The sequence below is a fragment of the Penicillium argentinense genome (assembly GCF_028826775.1).
Source record: "Penicillium argentinense strain IBT 30761 chromosome Unknown utg000005l_segment0_segment0, whole genome shotgun sequence".
NCBI lineage: Eukaryota > Fungi > Ascomycota > Eurotiomycetes > Eurotiales > Aspergillaceae > Penicillium > Penicillium argentinense.
The window spans coordinates 2,608,953-2,625,942 of record NW_026622664.1 but is presented as its reverse complement, the minus strand read 5'-3'; the positions used below and the strand labels follow the sequence as shown (position 1 = coordinate 2,625,942).

The 16,990-nt window shown below is 49.5% G+C and overlaps 5 protein-coding genes across 5 annotated transcripts; 3 read left to right on the top strand and 2 right to left on the bottom strand.

The window, feature by feature from the left end:
• Positions 1–127: 127 nt before the first annotated feature.
• On the bottom strand, positions 128–2,084 carry N7532_005779 (dihydroxyacetone kinase; the record flags this gene model as incomplete). The annotated part of the gene is made up of 2 exons (XM_056618273.1): positions 128–1,905; positions 1,979–2,084. 2 exons carry the CDS (start codon positions 2,082–2,084, stop codon positions 128–130), a joined length of 1,884 nt encoding a protein of 627 aa, XP_056474432.1.
• A 3,819-nt stretch (positions 2,085–5,903) lies between these two features.
• On the top strand, positions 5,904–7,793 carry N7532_005778 (uncharacterized protein; the record flags this gene model as incomplete). Its single annotated transcript, XM_056618272.1, has 1 exon — positions 5,904–7,793. One exon carries the CDS (start codon positions 5,904–5,906, stop codon positions 7,791–7,793), a length of 1,890 nt encoding a protein of 629 aa, XP_056474431.1.
• A 944-nt stretch (positions 7,794–8,737) lies between these two features.
• On the top strand, positions 8,738–9,667 carry N7532_005777 (uncharacterized protein; the record flags this gene model as incomplete). Its single annotated transcript, XM_056618271.1, has 3 exons — positions 8,738–9,152; positions 9,209–9,453; positions 9,542–9,667. The coding sequence occupies 3 exons, from the start codon at positions 8,738–8,740 to the stop codon at positions 9,665–9,667; spliced, it is 786 nt and encodes a 261-aa protein (XP_056474430.1).
• A 103-nt stretch (positions 9,668–9,770) lies between these two features.
• On the bottom strand, positions 9,771–13,483 carry N7532_005776 (uncharacterized protein; the record flags this gene model as incomplete). The annotated part of the gene is made up of 6 exons (XM_056618270.1): positions 9,771–11,056; positions 11,114–11,780; positions 11,833–12,138; positions 12,198–12,340; positions 12,394–13,106; positions 13,164–13,483. The coding sequence occupies 6 exons, from the start codon at positions 13,481–13,483 to the stop codon at positions 9,771–9,773; spliced, it is 3,435 nt and encodes a 1,144-aa protein (XP_056474429.1).
• A 951-nt stretch (positions 13,484–14,434) lies between these two features.
• Positions 14,435–16,863, top strand: N7532_005775 (LysM peptidoglycan-binding domain-containing protein; the record flags this gene model as incomplete). Its single annotated transcript, XM_056618269.1, has 6 exons — positions 14,435–14,678; positions 14,910–15,003; positions 15,055–15,468; positions 15,606–15,953; positions 16,017–16,133; positions 16,224–16,863. 6 exons carry the CDS (start codon positions 14,435–14,437, stop codon positions 16,861–16,863), a joined length of 1,857 nt encoding a protein of 618 aa, XP_056474428.1.
• Positions 16,864–16,990: the final 127 nt, after the last annotated feature.

Genomic DNA, 16,990 nt, shown 5'->3' with positions numbered 1-16,990 from the left:
AGCTAATAACAGGTCCCAAATTAAGATGGTTGTACAATGCTCTGCGGAAATGTCGAAACTATTCCGCACACCAAAACTATAGCGCAGTGACTGTTCCGCAGATATCTCTGTACATGAGCCCCAGCCATCAGTTTTGGGTCTGGAACACGCTCTGAATGGCCGTGGCAATCGCCACAATACCACAAGCACCTGGATCCGGAATACCCTTGGTAGGGTTATCATCACCTTCTTCACTAGCGCCGACATAGGTAGATCGACCGAAAGTGGATTTCATCCACTTAGTGGCCTCCGCTCCATCCTCAGCGGCCTTGAGGGCCTTATGTAGCGCATTGGAAGCATTTTCCTTCTCGGTGAATACAGCCTTGGACAGCTCGTTGACGAAAGGAATCAAGGCATCCATCAATGTACGGCTGTTCTCCCGAGCATTAGTGTATCCTTTGAGAGTCTCCAGGGCCTGAGTGGCGCTCTTGGCAAAAAGCTGAATGTTGACCTCCTTGAATTCTTCGTGGTTTCTCTGCACGCCGGAGACGAATGAGTTCAGAAAGATGCCGTAGAGAGCACCGGATGTTCCGCCCATGCCGCTGCGGACAGCAGAAGCAACCTTCATCAAGCCCTTTGAGAGACTTGCAAGAGTTTCTTCGCCTTGCTCAGAGATTGCGTGTGCGGCCTTTGCACCTGCGAGCAGTGTAGTTCCACAGTCTCCATCACCCATCAGAGTATCATATTCTGTCAGTTTTGGCTCGTCTGTTGTCACTTGGGCGAGAATGTTCTCCAGAATTTTGAGGAAGACACGCTGGTCGCCTATATAATTTTGAAAAATTAGTGATCGAACAGACATAAATGACATGGGAAGGTGAAACGTACACATAATTTCCTTATTCAACTTTGGAGAGCGGGCGCGCTTGTTCTCCGGGGCAGCCTCTGCCACTGCAGCATTGCGCAGGGGCTGACTTGTGGCCCAGCTGCCTATTTCCACAGGCTCGTCCAGCAAGGACAGCAAATTGATGTCTGAATCAAATATCTTGGGTGTCAGATTGGCGATGGTGATATTAAATCCCGGTGCATCCAGCGCTGTCAAGTATGTGTTGACATAGATGCGGATCGGGGTGATATTGTATTCTGCTTTCAAGCACTCCAAGGTGACGTTTGCGATAGCTTGTAGCTCGAGTACTGACAAACCGCCCAGATTGTTCACCATCAATACCAGCTCTGACTTGTTTTGCGGTACCCCTTGGAACTTGAGGAATCCATGCTCGGGGTCATTCTCGTTCAGTAGAAGCTTCAGCATGTTGCTCACGAGCTGTTCAATAGAGGGCTGCGGTGAGATCCGCTGGGCGCCAGGCTCATTGTGGATACCCATGCCGAGTTCGATAGCATTCTCAGGGATTGAAGGCTGGTCAGCGCCACCGGGAAGGTTGGCGTAGTCCAATGAGCATCCAATAGTGGCCATATTATCCGACACATGCTGCGCAACCTTGGCAACCTCGGACAGGCCCAGTCCGCTGGCAGCGGCAGCTCCACTGATCTTGTGAACAAGGACCGCACCGGCCAAGCCTCGCCGGCCGACGAGTTTTCCGCGAGAATAGGGTACTGATACATCGTCTGCAATTGTGACAATGTGGGTGGGGATCCCGGTTTGGGCTTGGTATGTCTCGGCGGCAAGGCCGAAGTTGAGCTTGTCGCCAGTATAGTTCTTGACAATGACCAGGATACCTCGTGGTGTTGCGACGCGGTCAAAGGCAGAAATGATTTGGTCAAAATTAGGCGACGCAAAAACCTTTCCGCAGACGGCCGCGTCGAGCATCCCTTCGCCGACATATCCGGCGTGGGCAGGCTCGTGGCCGGAGCCACCACCACTGATCAGGCTCACTTTTGTTTCGTCCTGGCCAACGGGACGATAGAGAACTATATGTCACATTAGCTTTTGCTCGACGGGTTCCTGGTTATTGCTGCAATGGGTTCGTTTGGCAGAGCGCACCTTTGTTTGCCGAGTCATAGCGCAGCGTTGGGTTCTGGGCCGCCAACGACTTGCACATGTGGTCGACTATGAGCGTCGGGTCATTGAAAAAGGCCTTGGACTTCATTTTGAGATTGACAAAATTCCCAGGAGAGATTGACTTGGGGGCAGTATCCGGGGGCAATCTGGCTCTGGACACCCTTGAAAGAGGAGAAGCCGCCAGCCAGCGTCTGACAACGTACCCCTTTATACCATGCGACGCGGCCTCGGGAAACCTGACGAGCCGCTGAGCAACCCCGCAAATGCGTAGCCCCCACGCTGGCATGATGTCTGGTCTGGAACTTCGTGTTCCCTTGGCTAGTCGCACAGACCCTGGCACCTGTTGCGCATAGTTGTTAGGCTCGCCGGAGACGGACGAGTTCTCCCGGGTGGATCCCGCTTTTTTTCCGTTCAGGTGACACCTTTAGCCTCGCCCACCCCCCGGCGCCAGCTATCAGACAGCACGATCCAGGCAAGTTTCCCGAGCATAAAAAGCAACAGGGAACAAACAATTCCTCCCTTGCTTTTGCTTTTACCCCACAGATGTACTGATGTGCTATCTTCTCCACTGGCGACGCGCAGGGCCCACGGGATCGTGCATGCGGGGCTCCATGTCAAACCATTCCCCAGCGAGTAGGTTGAGGGATGATCGCCACGACTAAAATTCCTACGCCTCGAACCAGAACTGGTTTGTTTCATCCTTGCCAGGCCCCCTGGCCGTGGCAATGACGGTTTTCTTTCCGAGAACAGGGATACTTCGCCTCTCCTTCCTTAATGTGCATGCCGCCTTTCTGGGAATGGACCTTTCCGTCGCTGGCATTCATTCGCCTAGCAAAGTGTCTTGGCATGCCTTTAGAACGCCGTGCTACTATGCTGCCTAATTTGGGAATTTTAACCACCTCGATTTCACCATTCGCGAGCAGCGCCTCCTGGGTCCTCATCGGGTGTACATGAAGTCTGTCGGTGAAGAAATTCATCGAGGAAAAAGCAAGTATATGCAGGGCAAAAATAGGCACTATGGCCGGCGCTCCAGGCGGTCTAGCCGCCTGCGTAGAATATCATCTCCCCTTCTAGATGCAGATCGAAATCCTTACCTTATGCAGCTCGAGGAACAGCTCCACGTGTTCCTTCAATTTTGGACTCCGCACCTCATCATATGAGCTGCTGAGATTTTCATCTCACCCCTTCTTGCTTTTTCCGATTTCGGTTGCCATTCCAGTCTGGCCTTGGCATTGAAAGTTTTGCAGTTAACCGGAATTTAAGCTTATCCTAACCTTTCTCTATAATCGTGTTGAGGCAGAATTCAATTTGGAAATCAGAAACATTGAAAGGACAGAAAGATCAGACGCGCTTGTGGTGTATGGGCCTCTTTCGTTTCACGGCACGGCTACCCCTATGAAGATAGACCAGACAACTAACAGTAATAATAAACACTCTCGCATCTAGACGCGAGAGTGGAACCTCTCAGGTGATAACAGCAATATCCATAGTGCTCCACAAAGCTACCCCTAACCTGGGACTTGGTCCCCAACGTTTCTCTTCAACAATATGAGAGCTCGCAACGTGTCACATCAGTTTCAACGATCGCCATGCGAGGTCGAGAAATTTTGAGAAGATTCAATTCCGAGTTCCGAACATGATTTCACTATCAGCCGATATAGCCCTTTGAAATTCATACGGTTGCTTTTTCCATGTCGAAAAGGATCCACGGTCTGATCGACGGCCCTACTGTATGATACACTAGCACGAGGCGATCGCTGATAGCGAGAGGGCGCCCTCTCCAGAGTCAACGGAAACCGGTCTAGAATGCTGTCATTTAGAAGCGGGTAATTGGCGGAGGCATAGAAAGATGGCCTGATAATAGGACCGATAACATGATGGAGTGTAACTTTTTGGAAGTCCCCGTGGTCGGACATTGGCAATGACACCGCGTTCGCGCCTGCGCCTCGCCGCAGGGGTCGCGCAGATCCGTCTGTTTTTGATGGGGCGAGCACTGGCTGAACCGTTCTGCCGGTTTTTACCGGGTCACGGGACTGAAGACGTTATGGTCATGTGATACTGCTTTGCCATGTTTGCGTTCCACCAATCATGTGGCTTCCTCTTGTTAGTTTCCACTGCGTCCATTATGCCGCGGCATTCATTCAACCATCTATACTTGATCCCCTGGAGCCTGCTTCCCCCCGACTACCGTTCCTAACGAGGTGCTTTGAGATTGCATAAGTCAACTCCTCAAGTGCGCTGCCAAAGTACCTTGGCCTTAGGCGCCAGATTTTCATATCCCTGGAACAGCCGGCCCAAGAGTCTTTCCAGCTCAGCGTACGGGATACTCGAGTTTGAACAAGTATGCCGCTGCGGCGATCGCATGCCAAATCCCATCACGGTTGCGCTCAGTGCAAGGAACGCCGAATAAAATGCGATGAGACCCGCCCGTCTTGTGGAGCTTGTCGGAAAAAGGACCTCGCCTGCACGTTCAGCAGCTATCATTCCGAAGACACTCGCCTTCAGAACTGCGTTCCAGATAGCCCAGGACAGAATCATGGGATATCAGTCGGACTACCGCTGACTGAACTCGAACTCTTGCATCATTGGCATACGGCGACAGCTATATCGTTGGCAGAAAACGAGGCCCTGAGTGGAGTTCTCCAGACACTTGTTCCCCGCAGGGGCCTGACTCACCCGTTTCTCATGCATGGTATACTAGCTATTTCAGCATTGCATCTTTCTCAGGAAATCTCTGGCCCTCGCCGTCAAAAATACACCGAAATCGCCATACAACATCACAGCTTGGCGTTGTCTCTGTGCGCGCCGTTTCTGAGCAACGTCACGCCTGAAAATTGCCACGCTCTGTTCGCCTGCTCCCTCCTTATCGCCAGCTTCTCTTTCGCTTCTCAAGGGCTGGTTGTAAGATCCAGGCCGATTGATGTGAATGACGTCACAAAACTTTTCAAATTGGTCCGTGGAACCGCCTCCATCGTGGAAAAGTCCCGGCCGTGGATTGAGCAGGGTGATCTGAGCCTTCTGTTGAAATTCACCCGATGCGCCCAGCGGACCCCAAGATCAAAACGTGTCTACGAAGTACATGCTCATTTAGAAGCACTGATTGAGCATAATGCCGAAGAAAGCCACCCTCAACTGCAGAGTGACGAGCACGCGGTCGTACTCAGGTCTTCCAAGCATCTCCTTGATGTTTTTGATTCCTGCATGGCAAGCGAGAATCAAAGTACGATCTTAGCATGGCCAGCGATAATAGATCCTGAATATCTTGATCTCACGCTGCAAAAGGACCCGAGATGTTTAGTGACCCTCGCCCACTATGGAGCTGTTCTCCATATCATGATCAAAGCTTGGTGGATGGAAGGTTGGGGGAAACTTTTGATCAATATTGCCGTGGAAAACTTGGCCCACAGTTTTCAGTCATCGATCTCGTGGCCTGTAGCTATCATCAATGGCGATGAATCTGGGTGATTAAAAAAGTCCAGCACCGTGATTCTTACTATTTTGGGTATAGTTCTCGAGGTTGTGGGGCGAACCGCATCGGTTCCTAAATCTACCAAATCGTGATTGCATATCCCCATTTCCGCATTTCCGGCAGAGGCTGACATACTAAACATTCGGGCACAACCGACTGCGAGATTAGCGATCCTGCAGAAAATGTCGAACACGTTTGCGGGGTCCCCGGATATCTGGCTTTCCCTCACATCAAAAAAAGTCGCCGAATATCGACATGACACTCGTGGACCCGTCGAACTGCAGATCTCACCTAATGCGTATTCGTACTCGTACATATGGACAAAACAAGCTTGCCAATTTCGCTGCCTCGGAATAGTCGTCATATACTCGATGCATAGGCCGACATGGCTTATAAAAAGGGGGATATTCCCCTCAATTGAACCTGCAACAAATTCGGATGTGTCTCATCTACACATTCTTCATGTTGAAGATGTATTGGCCATTCTTCACTGTTATCAGCACAGCTGCCCTTGGTATATCGTCAAAGGTACCCGCACCTCCTGAGCAAGAATCAATCGAAGTAATTGAGCTCCCACTGCCTCCGGTTGCTCCGAGCAACACTACGGGAGCTTGTTCGGTCTCAATCAATCACCACCGAACTGGCTGCATTGGAAAGATATCGGAGTCTTTCCAAGCAGGCGATTTCGCACCTGATGGCAAGCATGTGGTGGTTACCGTGGAGTTTGTCGGCGCACCTGCGGCACCAGACCCGGCCAGCATATACAGCGGACTACAACTCATTCTCGTGAAATCGGATGGTACGAACTTCACAAATGGCGACCCATGGAAATGTCTGAGCTGTGGTGTTCCCGCCCAGAACGCTCGTTCTGTGGACTCTTCAAAAGACTATCCCCATATCGCTAGAAATGCTCAACAGGTCCTTTGGGGGCATAACATCCTTGATTGTAGCGGTATTCCCTTGACCAGCGATCTCTGCGCACCAAACAAGACCCACATATATCCAATCTATTGGCCAGCGGGCAAGAACAGCTCCGGTACACCACGCGAAATGCGCATGCACCCAGACGATGTACATATGGGCTGGAGCTCTTTTACCACTGGAGGCGAGTACGCCTACTACGGTCGACTGCAGTTCAATGCAAACCCATCAAACGGCACTCTTCGTGTCCCTCGTTATGACCTGGTCGACGTGAATTTGCTCGTTCAGCCCAACGGAACCGCCCCTATCGTGGCCCAAGGTTCCGAGCTCAGGATTCATGACGAAGCCATCTCAGTTGGTGAGCTGCGCGGGTTTAGCGGCTCGGGCGACGAGATCCTATACATAGGATCAACGCGCGAGGCAAATAACATTGATCTCTTTGCGGTACATATCATCACTGGTGCCGTTCGTCGTCTTACAAGCCACCCCGAATACGCTGATCCGATCGCATTTTCGCACGACAACCAGTGGTTCGTTTCAATGGATACTCGTGGATCGGACCGGCAAATGTGGATGTCGGGGGAACGGTACATTCCCCCAGTTATTGATCTTGTCACGGTGACAGCTGCTTCGTCAACTCGCAATAATGGTGCGCGACGCTTTTTTCAGCCAATCTTAATCGATCGCTACGGCGATCGGGGTGAATACTTTGGCCAACAGGTCAATTATGAAGCCAATCCGAGCAATGGAAGTGTCGGCGATCCGAACTGGAATGGCAGGGCAGATCCAGCATTCTCTCCTGATGGCACCCATATTGTCTATTGGCAGGCTCTGGTGGTCTCTCCTGCCTGTGGTGGCGAAAACCCATTACCCTGCCCAGTCTCGACTGCTCAAGGGGGTCGAACCTATCGCGTGATGCTGGCACATTTTGCGAACCGCAAACCTGCGAAACCGGCCCCGATCTTCGCTGCCCCGGACTATATCCCTTGGGCAACACCTTTCCCACCGGGATCCAGTCCTCCTACCCCGTATTCTGTACCCGCAGGCAACTACATTCTCTATGGTAAAGCCAGTGGTCTTGCGAAGGCGACACTCACAGAGGACCCTCTTTTTGGCTCAATCAAGGCAGTGTCTATGAACTACACCAACTATTCGGATGATGGAAAGCACTACCTTAATGGCTACGAGTCGGTGACAGTGACCCTGTCAACATCTAATCCTTGGCTTAACAACCTGGATTGGATTTCCAACATTGTGCAGACTGGTGCGGTGCATGCACTGAAAAAGACTGGGCCTGGCGGATTTCATTTGTCGATTGATGCTCTCGAGAATATCTTTGAGGCTAATGGGACTTTGACTACGACTATTGATGGCGTGACCTATCATCAACCAGCCAATGGTACATGATTAGCAACTCGTTCCCCTAGATTATGCTGGAATCTGAGACTGCGGGGTTAACCTGGAATTGCTGTTTGTTTAGCTTCTCTTCCTGTCACAGGTACCGAGGAAACAATGAGCAATAGAGAGGAATTTGAAATTAGATCCGAAAGAAGATCCAAATATTCAGTAACATTTATCTTTTCTTATGATTTAGGAGGCAGGGGCTTGAGGGGCCATTCGTTGTGAGTAGAAGTAGGCGGAGAGAGGTGGTCAGTTTATTTCACGAGAATGAGCAGCATTGTGCCCTTAAAATATGTCCGATAAAATGAGAAACATAACAAGGTCATCTGTCAGTAGACATCATCCAGTTGAAAGGGGCCTCAATTTAGTGCATAGAGAATGTGGATTTTGATACATCTGTCATGACTCTATTCGTGGACCCTCAGCTTTTTAAGGGGCTTATTGTCCCGGAAGCCGTGACTAATATTTGGCCAATTGTACAGATTGGCCAAATTTCCAGCTCCAGGAATGTTGAGTCAGGGTGGTGTGCGGAGTAAAGCCGCGGGTGCCCCTATCAGGACCCTGATCACTGAGCGTTAGTCATCCCTCGCATGTCCCACTGACCCGATCACTGAGCCTGAGCCTGAGCGCCCTCATAAAAGCGGCGGCAGCCGAGACAAGAAAGTCCCACCCGCCAGACATTATCCAATCTACATATGTGCATATGAGGAAGCGACCGGGAAGGTATGCTATTTGTGTACAATATTGCCCCCTATTTTACTTGAAGGGGTACTGATGTTCTAGTACCTTTTGTGGTGGTACTGTCTGTACCCATCAATACAGCTAATTCACTAGTGTATCGATAAATACCGCTCGAGTGTATCATAACTATTTAACCCGCCGAATATAACAACTCCTCTCTCACTGCCCAACTTGAAGCTTCTATTCTCCCTTCACTCTCACAGACAAGCATGGAGCTTCCTCCTGACCACCGACTCAAAAGGCCGTCGACATACAGCCGCGAGGCCGCTATCGTCGCTGTCACAGACCTTTACGAATCTCTTACCACTCCCCTGTATGTGGAGCCAACCGACATTCTCTACCCCCCACCCGGAGGATGGCCGCACATCACTCGGGAAAATGAGGCGTTCGCCTCTCTCAACAAAACTGATGAGGTACTTGAGCTGCTTCGCCACTTGCCATACCTAGACTCCAGGAAAAATGAATGGTTTATTAGACCCTGGAGTGTTTCATGTGATTATGTGAACCGTGATCCTCGCAACTATCGGCCTCTAGTGCCTGATGAATTTGAGTTTCCCCCATGGGTGATTAATCTCACATTTTCTGGCAGATATGGCCAATCACTTATGTTTGACACATCAGATGGTACTAAATCCCACTTCTAAGCTCTATGGAATCTCAGTTTCTAATATTTGTCTTAGGCACAGCAACAGAACATGACCCTAATGCAGGAATATATGAGCCTGATTACCCTGAAGGTGATCCGCGATATTGGCGTGTTGAATGTGAGGAAGAGACTGAGCCACTGGTTGAGCGCTTAGACCTCTTTAAGCAGAGGTTTCAGAATCTCAATTGGATCCCACATGTTCAGAAAATCGGATCTTGGCCAAGAGTCTTCGAATGGTATGAGGAACCAAATCGCTCATATGGCGATGGAGAGGGCAAGGTATGTCATTATGTCATTATATCATTTGCTATATCTTTTTTCTGTAAACCCCGACTTTTGCATTGGTCTGACGCAATTGGAACGGCAGGCGATGCGTGAAATTTATCTCGAGCATGGGTGGCCGGATTCATTCGACCGAGAGGCGTGCCAGGCTTCATTGGAAATCTTTTATTATGATGTGGACAGACGGAAGGAACTGATTGCGAGTTACTAACTAAGATGAAAAATGTCAAATGTTCAGCGAATGCAACACCAACCATAAGAATCACAGACACGCTAGATAGCCAAGTTTTGATTTTTGAGCCAGATATAGCTCTCTAGGCCTGCGTCTGCTGAGGGAAATGTGTACTATCGAAGTTGCTGATTCGCCCTTTAGCTGTCACGCCGTGTGTCGCAGAGACTGATATAGAAGTTGCTGAGGCCACAGCGGGTACAGGCATCAAACTAGAAGGCCGCAGAACCTTCAGATTATGCTCAACATGTTCAAGCTCGGCAACCTCGTTTCCACAGTCACCTTCGCATCGAATCAATCCAAAATCATTGCGGAGTTCTTCGGCCGTGGGTCTCCGACTCGAATTAGATCCGACCACCACAATCTCGTCAGGGCTGAGCAAAAAGTCTCGTTTTCTCTTGTCTGTTGTTTTCTCGTAGAGTTTTTGGTATTTGACCTCCCCTTGATGCGTGTCAAACCACGGATCTCTGTTGAGAAGCGCGAACCCAGGATAGTTGGTTTTGTCCCCGACGCCCTTCAGCTTTGCACATTCATTGATTGTTAATCCATCATCACCGTCTCCTGGATCGGCGTTGTGCTCAAATGAAACCGAGTGAATCTCTCGGGTGAAGACTGCCTTTACTTTTGTCCATTCGGTATACAGGTTTCCTCCATGCTTCGGGGCCTCCAAACTGATCTCTGTTTGAACATCTTCCGATCTGGCTGCTTTTGGACACCTGATGAACTTTTGACCAGCAGCCGTATTTTGGCTTCCGGAAAGAAGCCGAATAAATTGCTTTTCGTCTTTGAGGATGCGGTTTCCATATCCCTCCAAATATTGAGAGCCGTCATTAATCTGAATATATTTTGCAGGGGGCCATTCATCGGCTTGACAAGCAATATCTGTGTCAACGAGGTTCGGGTCATGCTCCACATACCAATCTTCCACTGCCCGGCGTTTTTGGTTAGGGACAGGGCCATAGATGCACGTCAAATGCCCATATTCCGGGTTGGCCCTGATCACGGAGGAGTAGTGCCAGCACGGCTGAGGGTATTTACCGCAGTCTAACGTGATAGTGCGCGTTGTGCGCCCTTGAAGTTCATCAGAGATCGCCGTTGTCGTGCGGACAGACTTCTTTCGTCGTTTGCAGTTGGGGTTGTCGGCTCTCTTATTGTCACATCGATCCTCGGTCCGTGTTTTCGCTGACGTGTGCGAAGACTTTGGAGGTCGTGTCTTGGACGGCTTCCTGGTCACTCTCTTGGGTTCGAGTTTATTTTCAATGGCTTTGATTGCAGCCTTGCCCTCTTTCTCAATCAGTTCGCTGCACAATTTGATGAGATATCGATTGGCAAAGACCTCTGCCACAGTTTCAACGCCGATTGCAATCTCCCCTAGACTAGAAGTTAGCGGTATTTCCAAATTCTATTGTCATAGAACAAGCGACATACCAAGAATAGGAACCGCCAGTTCTGCTTCGTCAAGAAGGGCCTCAATGCCGGTCACTATCAGCGAACACAGTGCTTTCGCAGCCACATCTAAACCGACTTGCTCGGCGCCCGCCTCTGCAAGAGCCTTTGCCTGGTCACCAAAATTAGCCATGATCGGGTCATTGTCATCCTCTTCGTTATCCTGACTGCTGTCTACTTCGGAGTTGAATCCACCGGGGGGAGCCGAAAAGCCAGAGCAGCAATAACTTGCGTAAGTGTTTCCTGCACAGTCATATTCCCAAGAGGACTTAGAAATGCGGTAGCGAGTGCTTTGGATGAGTTCCGTCTCTTGAATCTGGCATCCGCTGAAACAAGGCATTCCCAGGCCACTATAACCTCGCCATTGACATGTTCCAAGCGTGGTACCATCTGAACAGCACAGAATTCTCCCTGGCGACTTTCCACACTCATTTAGTGATGTGCCAACCTGACTCTGTGAGCCAGACATTTCTATGATCGCGTTGGTTCCGCTTGGACATTTTTCGCCACACTCTGACATAAAACATGCCGATTGAGCTGCATAGTTGCGATCCAGATATTCCTGAACTCGGCGCTGATCATTGTTCAGCGTCACTGGTTGTGCGATCTCAGAGTCTTTCTCCTGGTCAACTTGATCCATTGCCCAGACCTAATTTGGTGTCATTTACATATCACTGTAGTCTATTGAAATCATGCCATACCATTGTGCCACCCAAGCATCGGCTCATTGCAAAACTTCTCTTCAGCTCGAGTGTCTCCGCGTCATCAAAGGACACCCACTGGTCGGTGTTGAATGTCATCCACTTGACGGCTGCTTTTTTGTCGAAAACGAGGTGTTTTCGTAGATCGCCAGTCTCGATTATATCATTGATCCCTGCCAAGTTAAGGATTCCGGACGCATCAGAACAGCCGCCCGGATCAGCCCCCACGCCATTTTCATAGATGAATTCGCAGATTCCATTTGGAACATTGCAGGAAGTATCTGCTAGTTTAAAACTTCGACCATACTAAATGGAGTATCGTTAGCTCACGATTTCAGCCAAGAAAGCAATCATAGAGATCATACAAGCCCCAGTCCCATAACAACCTTATGGGGGTCAATGCCTGCACGCCACAGTAAATCCAGCCCAAGATCTATCTCGGTGATATTAGTATGCGGAGCAATGTACGGTCCGATGTTGCGGGAGTATTTGTCCCAAACTCCGTGCACTAGAAACACGTTAATTTAAGACCAGCCCTATGCCCGATAGGAGTAAACTCACTGTCATAAGACATAAGGTTGAACCAGTCAACGTAGCGCTCCATAGAATAAACGTCAAAATGCTGAAGATACCAGTATGAGGCCGGCAAGGTTACCGAGATTCCAAATCTGGAACCAAAGGCATGCCTCATTTCCCTGACGAGCGCCACATAGTTTTCAGTATCCGTGTAATGACCGTCTCGGTCAGCAGCCTGTGGATATTCCCAATCTAGGTCGACACCATCAAACCCATAGGTTTCCATGAATCGGATGAGATTGTCGATGAAGTTTGCGCGGGTGCTACGTCCCTGGACCATGTTCGTCCATGCATAGCGAGTTGGCCCCGGATCTGAGAAGGCCCAGCCTCCAATAGAGATCCAGGTCTGTAAGCCTTGGCGTCCATTCTTCAAGGCAGTGAACTCCGAGTATAGTTCCTCGCTGTGACTCCCCATAGGGGCAATTTTAAATGACATTGTCTTTGAACCAAACGCACCAGTCTCCAACACTTCATCAAAAAGCGCAAAAGCAAAGTTGATGTGTGTATATCCAGTCAGGTCTAGATCATTCGGGCTGACTTTCTGGCATCCTCGAAAATTGGCCCAAGACTCATAGTATCCAATTTGGCGCTTAAAATATCCATTATTTGAGGAGCACTTGGGTCGCTTGACATTTCCACAGCTTCCGTATCCTTTTTGGCAGCCAGAATCACAGAACTCGGATGTCGAGCCGCACCAGCTGAATTACAATTAATGAATACACCGAGAGAGATACTCTGACCAAAGAAGTACGTACCCAAATTTCGAACAGCAGACATTCAGAGGGCATCTTTGAGAGCCTTCCTCGGCGTAAGGTCCGCATTGTGCCTTTGCATCACAATTCGAGGTGCAGTTACCCTTTCCACATTCGGCAAGACTATAGCCGCAAATACCACCGGTGCTGCAGCATGCAGCGTTGGCACAAGGTGTATCGCCATTGCATGTCCCTTCTGGTAAATTAGCACCAAGGAGAGAGTATTCTGAGAAAGCAAGAGAGGTAGAGTTGACATTGGAATCGATGAACGCAGCAACAATGCAAATGCTCCATGCAAGAGCAGCTGCCAGTGTGCTGCGCATTATGTCTCAATTTTGATCCGATTTTGCCCTTGAGATAAAAAAAAGGTGCACTTGCGAACACTGGATGTTATGTATGATGAGCCCGAGCAGTATATATACGCATGAGGCCAGGAAGCGCTTCTTCCAAGGCTGTCTCCCGACAAGTTACTAGTTCCATAAATTACAGAAACCCGTACTTTAATCCCGGTAGAGTCGGCACGAAGCGAGAGTAGTAGTAGATTGAAACATCACCTTGGTGAATTTGATCCGATCCGTGTGGAGGGAGGGGGCTAGTGCGCCCGCTTTGCCGGACCCATCCGAGTGCACTTCCTAGACGAGGGCGATTGTCGCACTGGTTCGAAATTAGTTGCATTCACTGTTGGGCGGCGATGCAGGAGGATTTCAGTTACCTAATTGTATAGGATAGACCGGCATTCGGTTCAAACTAAACAGATATTGTACCCGGTAATGAGCTAATTGTTTTTAGACTGGATTTTGAACTATGTTGGCCCACGAGTTCTTTTATCAGCCGCAGGGTCAAGTTGGTGCCAAGAATATAGAATGGAACTAACAATATCCAGAGGCTCGCAATGTCTCATATGCTAGCTCACTCAATGACCCACCAATACCTATGCGAAAAACCAATATCAAACTAACAACTCCCACTTGGCACTTATACCAAGCTTCTTTTTTCCCCTAAATCCAAACGATGCTGTGTCTTGAAATATAGCTTCTTCTTGCAGGCTCTTGTTGCTGTTCCTCATATGTCCACAAAAAAGAGATTTCTATTGAGGAGGTTCGATGGCCCACCAGCGCATGCAGGACAAGGGTCTGTGCAGGGTCCAGGGTCTGCTCGGAACTCGCCATATTGCTAGCAAATGTAACATGGGGGACAGAGCCAAAGAAGCCGTAGGGCAGGCAAATGAGCAAGACGAGAGCAAATATCAAAATTTTTGCCTCTTTGAAGCAAAAATGCCACGCCAAGATCACCTAGAAGGAACCGTCGACTCCGATATGCTTAGCGTTGATGCTAGTCCCTATCTCGATAACGATGATGCTCGGCGCATCGGACTTTTTCAAGCGCCCGAACACTACCCGTCCGCATGCAATTGGTCGGAAGAATCCAACCGCCCCAAGCAATACCCACCCGAACTCGAAAATGAATGCTGCAGCTCGGAGATGGGTCAGGGGCGATATTCAACAGAACGTGGTGTTGGTTTGACGGGCGTGACGACCCGAGTACCGTTTCAAGGATGTATTCAGGTAAAATTACAACAACGATCTGAGGACCATTGGACGAAAATCGAAATGGGACGAAACACATAAATCCCTTGATAACCGACGGTCATTCAAAACGAAGAGAAAGTTGAAGTTTTTTTTCTTGGGGCAAAAATCGAAATCATGCGAACGAGTTGGATGTGGTGGCCTGTTGTTCTAACTGCTCTAGGGACGCATGCAATGGCTTTCAATCTATACCCAGCGGCAAATGCAACGACTTTAGCAGCCTTTTTCAACATCACGCTCGATTGCATGGAAACATTGTATGTATGTATCCTCTGAATTTCTAAGTTATGGATGTTAATCATTTCAAGAAACACCACACTTCCGGAATGTGAATCTACCCTCTTCCATATGGCACTGAATGTGGATAACTACTGGTGGGAAGAAGATGATGTCACGGCCCTTTGCAGTGGGAACTGTTCTACTGCAGCAAAATACTGGGACCTCCAGGTCGCCAGCGCCTGCGATGGTCAGTACTATCCGTCTTACGGGAAATTGCTCCCTTGGGATACAGTGACAGGTCAGTATATCGACGGTCTCAACACGGCATGTCTACCGTCTACCACGAATGACACTTGGTGCTTGATTGAGTCTCAAGAATGGCAAGGAGTTATTCCTTACAGCGTCGATTGCTCGGAGGAGCCCGATGACCCTAGTGGTGCAATTAACGGGACGTATCTGGAGTCTCCGTATTCACGGTTGCGAACCTCTATGAGGACGATATTGTCAGTTGAAGTTCAATTCTTTCTCTTGTTTTTTCAACGGCCTTGGAATGGTTTCTAACTTTATGAGCTTAGCTTTGTAATGATTGCTTTGTTCAGAGACTATATCAGCAAGTGACCAGTCCATTCCTGCCAGATAGTGCCTACTCGGACTACCTAGTGGACCAGCTGCAGGATATTGGAGATGTCTGCTCTACGAGCATTCCTGATATCACTGTACGCGCGATACCCACATATTCCTCGATCCCGAAAAGCGTGTCGACTAAGCCAACGACAACCGATGCCACCCCTACATCTACGGCTACTTCAGTGCCAACGTGCTATGGTCAGCAGGTGTCAGGATCAGGATGTGATAATCTTTCCGCGCAGTACAATGTCACCACTGGTGATCTGAAAGCATACTCACAAAGCGATTCTTGCTCTTTCTCTCGCTTGGCCTGCCTTCCGAAAGGATGTGACTTGTATAAAGTGACTAGCGGCGATAGCTGGTGGGTGCCTTGTTTTTTTACTTGCGATTATTTCATGGATATCGATTGACGCCGTCTCTGCAGCCCATCTATCATAGCGGGGGCAGCTGGAAACGTGACCCTCACGCAGTTCCTGAAATGGAATATCAATATTCTAGGTCTGTGTGACGCACCCACCGTGGGCCAGTATGTTTGCGTTGGGTGAGTGACTACAGTTTTTGATTTTCACATTTGCCTATATTCTCTTGCACTCAAATGAGCAAATCGTGGCTGACAGAAATATTTGTATAGCGCGCCAGGAGGAAACTACATTCTTGCACCGCCTCCTCTGGGTGATGATGGGGATCTTGGTAATGGCCAACGAGGAGGCGGTGGTGACGATGGGTCTTCGGAAACTACTTCTTCCCCGACCGATGAAACATCTACTACCCCTCCCACGTCCAGTCCGACGGTGACCAAGACGACCAGCGCAAGCAGGACCACCGCGACCGCACCAGGCGAGACCCAAGCCGGCATCGATCCCGACTGCAACAAATTCGCGAAAGCCCCGAAGGATGGGAGCTGCGAGGGATTCGCAGCGGATAACGGTATATCTCCATCCCAGTTATACGCATGGAACAATGTTTTGGGAGAGAACGGCGCGTCCTGCGGCACTTCCTTCTGGGCAAATGAGTACTACTGTGTTGGTGTTCCCGGGTCCTCCACGGTGAGCACGGTGACTGCGCCTGGTCCGACACAAACAGGAATCGTAGGCAACTGCAACAAGTATGCCACGCCGGCGGATGACAAGGGTTGCGAGGATTTTGCAAAGAATAATTCCATCACGCCTGCCCAGCTGTATAAGTGGAATACTGTCCTGGGAGCTAACGGTAGCAACTGCGGGAACAGCTTCTGGTTCAAAGAGTACTATTGTGTGGGCGTTAGTAGTTAGATCCTTTCTCATTTCTGCCAAGTACCAGCAGGTCTCAACGCCCTGCTTTGATTTTTGCCGCGGACTTTGGTACAAGGCCTCTCTTGAAATACAATTTGTAACCAGACCGGGGGTGGACAAAAGGATG